Source organism: Solanum pennellii, chromosome 3 (assembly GCF_001406875.1).
Source record: "Solanum pennellii chromosome 3, SPENNV200".
Taxonomy (NCBI): domain Eukaryota; kingdom Viridiplantae; phylum Streptophyta; class Magnoliopsida; order Solanales; family Solanaceae; genus Solanum; species Solanum pennellii.
Genome location: NC_028639.1, coordinates 3410269 through 3413986, shown reverse-complemented (window position 1 = coordinate 3413986; position 3718 = coordinate 3410269). Strand labels below are relative to the sequence as shown.

General features: G+C 32.6%; 1 protein-coding gene across 1 annotated transcript; it reads right to left on the bottom strand.

The window, feature by feature from the left end:
* Positions 1-663: 663 nt before the first annotated feature.
* LOC107014940 (transmembrane ascorbate ferrireductase 1) lies at positions 664-3490 on the bottom strand. Its single transcript, XM_015215068.2, has 4 exons — positions 3206-3490; positions 2075-2123; positions 1777-1976; positions 664-1255 (listed from the first exon to the last, which is right to left on the bottom strand). The coding sequence occupies exons 1-4, from the start codon at positions 3347-3349 to the stop codon at positions 953-955; spliced, it is 696 nt and encodes a 231-aa protein (XP_015070554.1). The 5' UTR covers positions 3350-3490; the 3' UTR covers positions 664-952.
* Positions 3491-3718: the final 228 nt, after the last annotated feature.

The following is a 3718-nucleotide window of genomic DNA, read 5'->3' as shown; positions in this document are numbered from 1 at the left end:
TATATATATATATATATAATCTAATGAAAATGTCTCATTTTAAAACTATTCAATAGAACAACTTTGTCCTGCATTTGTTTTTGTCTAGAAATTTCCCTAAATTAGCAAAGCAGCTTATCGAAAATGTTACGAAAAATACTTGATCACGAACAGTTATAATTAACCGTAATTTAAGGATCCAATATTTTCATCTCAAAATTTAGAAACTATCTAATAACTTTGACCATATGATGATTCGAAACTTTTATTTTTTATCTTTTAAATTGAATGACGAAATTAGATTATTTATTTGTTAAAAAGAAAAATATTGACTAGCTCTCAAATATTAGCTTTTTTTTGCGGCCAACATTTTGTCAATTGAAAATTAACTTTTAAAAAAAAAAGTTTTGTAAGTAGAAAATAATGGGATGCACAATATTTTTGGTTTTAATAGAAGAGAAGATATTTTTGGTGTCAGTTTTAATATAACTTCACATCAGCTAGTAGATATATTGAAATAAGGCAGTGTCAGAATTTTCATTAAAAGAGTTCAGAGTTTAAAGAAGTCAACATACTAACTAGCTAAAGAGGGTTCGACATTTACTATATATAAGAAAAATTTTCATTGGCTCCGCCCAAGATCACAACAATTCAAACAAACAGATAGTTAAAATAATCCATTCATCCAGACAATAAGAAAATAAATTTGAATAACAAAGAAGTATTCAAAGTTTTCATGGCCTCCCATCTATACATGAATATTTGCTTTCATGTACTATATATATATATAAACATCAAGATTGTGCTCATCATGAATACAATAGTAGTAAGAACTGAGTCTTACTTCACAATACAAATAGGTATATATGATCGAATATATTAAAACAAGATGATCAAAGTACGGAGGATAGCTAGATCTATGCTTGTTCACATTCTCAACATAACGCGATATGCAATAATAGCTTACCTTAACTCAAGCAATGGCAGAGTAACTGTGATCATCTGCAGTAGGACCCTGAGAAAGAATGGTCAGAAACACAAAGACACCGTACAGAACGGTAGCAATGGCAGTAAAGTTAACTAGGAAGGCCTCGGAACCATATTTAGCCAAACCGTTGACTTCCAGGAATGTGAGCTTCTCAAGGAATCCTAAACACGCATTGCCAACAGCCACGACATATATAAACATCCCCAAAAGCACATGCCAAGGAAGTGAATCGCGTCTGATTTCAGAACTACCTCCAGGGTAGAAGAACACCACAAATCCGTAAATCCACTGCAAATGATATGTCAACGAGTAATGAGAAACAACTCGTGATCATCAAATTTTGTATTAAAACTGATAAAGACTGGTTAAGTTTCCCCTATGAAATACGCAAAGTCTTTTCGCAAGTTTTAGTATATTTTGATAACTTGTTCCCTATTGGGTACATTAAGATTAATAAATGATTAAATAGGATAAACCAGGAGATCCAAGCAAGAAGAAATGAACATTGTGCTCGCCACGAAAGTGCCTTAGACGTGCGCTCTGACACAAAGTTTTGAAGGTTGACATCTAAGTACTGTGTTTCCTCGTCGTAAACATGAGCTACAGTATCATTTATTTGTGTATGATTTATCAAGAAACATAATTGAACAGGAATAATTATGAAAAGTCCAACCAAGATGTAACACCGTTTGGATCAGAAGTACATGAAAGAACCTACTTGGAACTTCATCTCAAGACAATTTACGAGCGTCAAACTATTATTACTTCACTCTTCAATTAGATAAAAGGAGTCATAATGGGATGCTTACCTGAATGCCATAAAGAGTAATAACTCCTATTCCAATCCAGGAATGTAAACTGTACATATTGGGGATGTTGCTTTCATTGTGGTTCTTGAATGCGGTATAGATTCCAATTATACCAAGTATGAGCGCGATAGCATGTAAAACTAGATGTATTTTTTTCTTCACCTGCTTCTCCAGGGGGAAAGATTTGTAACTTATGATGGCTGTAAATTTGGATTGACAGGGCATTAATAATCAAATGCCATAATAAAGAAAAAAAAAAGGAAATAAAGCGAAAGATGTCTATAAACATCTCGATTACCTTCCCCCCCGAGAATAATGAAGCCAATAAGCATAAGTACAGGGTGAATCTGGAAAACAAGAGTCATAGAGAAAAGATGAAGATAATACATTCATGAAAATACCATAACCAGAAAAGACTATGCTTTAAGCAACAGTATAAGACTATAAGTGTTACTATCTGGAAGTGATAGTTGAGATTGTACCCGCTGAATCCGTAACACAAAAGTCTCATAATCTAATTTTCTTTGTGGAAGTAATTCAAAAACATTATTGTTAAATCTCATCTAGCAGTATTGTGCAATAAAAATCATCACCACTATTGTAATAGGGACACTGGACAAATAATCTTAATTGTTTTGTATTTCAGCAGTCACAAGGTTCCCCCAAGAAGCATTGAGTGTTAAGTATGTCTTACACTAGAACAATAAACTCTCTGTCTTCCCTACAAAATAATATCAGAAACAACCTCTCTATTACCTACCAAGAGGTAAGAGCTAAGGTATCCGTACACTCTATCCTCCCCAGACTCGTGGGGATCACAATGAATACGTTGTTGAAACAAACTCTCTAATTTCCATAACAAATGATCACTACTTCTATCATGTTGGACCACTGAAAGCATCATGATGAATCAGACCTAAGTTGTGCGAACTCTTCATGATTTACATTGCCACACCCATGTCGAATTCTTCAAAAATACACTACTTTTAGAGAATCTGACACGCACCCTAAACTACTTTGAAGAGCCCGAGCAACATAGAATCAGATCACTCATTGTGTTTCATATTTTAGAGTCAACTTCCTCCTTAACTATTATAAAGTATGAATACAACACAGTGAAGTTATAGGTAGGTAGGTAACCAAATGTTTGGTATAAACACCAAATAATCAAAATACACAAAAAAGAACACATCATAGCCATTCAGACTTTTCATAAATCAACATAACATACAAACAACAAAAAAATTTAAAACTTCTTCTTGAACAGAGTTGACAAATTTGCAAAAAAAAAAACAAATCTTGATTACACCCCACAGAACAGAACAAATAAAAATTGCCAACAAAAACACAACAAGATGTAAAATTGCCACTATTCCAAGAAAAAAGAAGAACCCCACCAAATTTCAAGAAAAGAGGAAAGAGGGCTTACATTAAAGATGAGATTTTTGTTTTCAGCTTCCCAAGCTAAGCCACCTCTAAAGTGAATAGACCAAACTAAGACCATAACAGCAGCAATTAAGGCAAAAAAATGTGCCCCAAATGAAAAAGGCAGTGCCTTTAGCCCAGTTGCCATCTTCCCTTTTGATGATAACAAGTGCAAATACAGAGCAATGGATAAAATGTGTGGAGTGTTATCTTAATTTTATCAACTGAATTTTGGGCTATTTTGAGATGGAGACAAGGGAGAGAAAAAGTCTTTTGAAAATACTACTCATGTTGTATGTGTGTGTTTTTAAAGACCAGAAAAAAATATTAATTATTTTATTGTTAATTTATGTTTCAAGATAAAACATTCTTTTATTGAATATCTATTTTATTTATATATTTAATTTCTTGATGTGTTTCCGTTTTGTTCTATAATATTAAAGTAGAACAGAAAAAATAATATTTTTATTTACTCATGTGTTTTTGAAGACTATTTATTTTCTCATGAAAAATATAT

Bases quoted from the DNA above. Each gene is read 5' to 3' on its own strand.
- LOC107014940 (XM_015215068.2), bottom strand. From the start codon at position 3,349: ATGGCAACTGGGCTAAAGGCACTGCCTTTTTCATTTGGGGCACATTTT. The intron at 2,124-3,205 runs GTAAGCCCTCTT...CTTGTTTTCCAG, and splicing joins ACAAAAATCTCATCTTTAAT to ATTCACCCTGTACTTATGCT. The intron at 1,256-1,776 runs GTAAGCATCCCA...TATCATTTGCAG, and splicing joins TTACTCTTTATGGCATTCAG to TGGATTTACGGATTTGTGGT.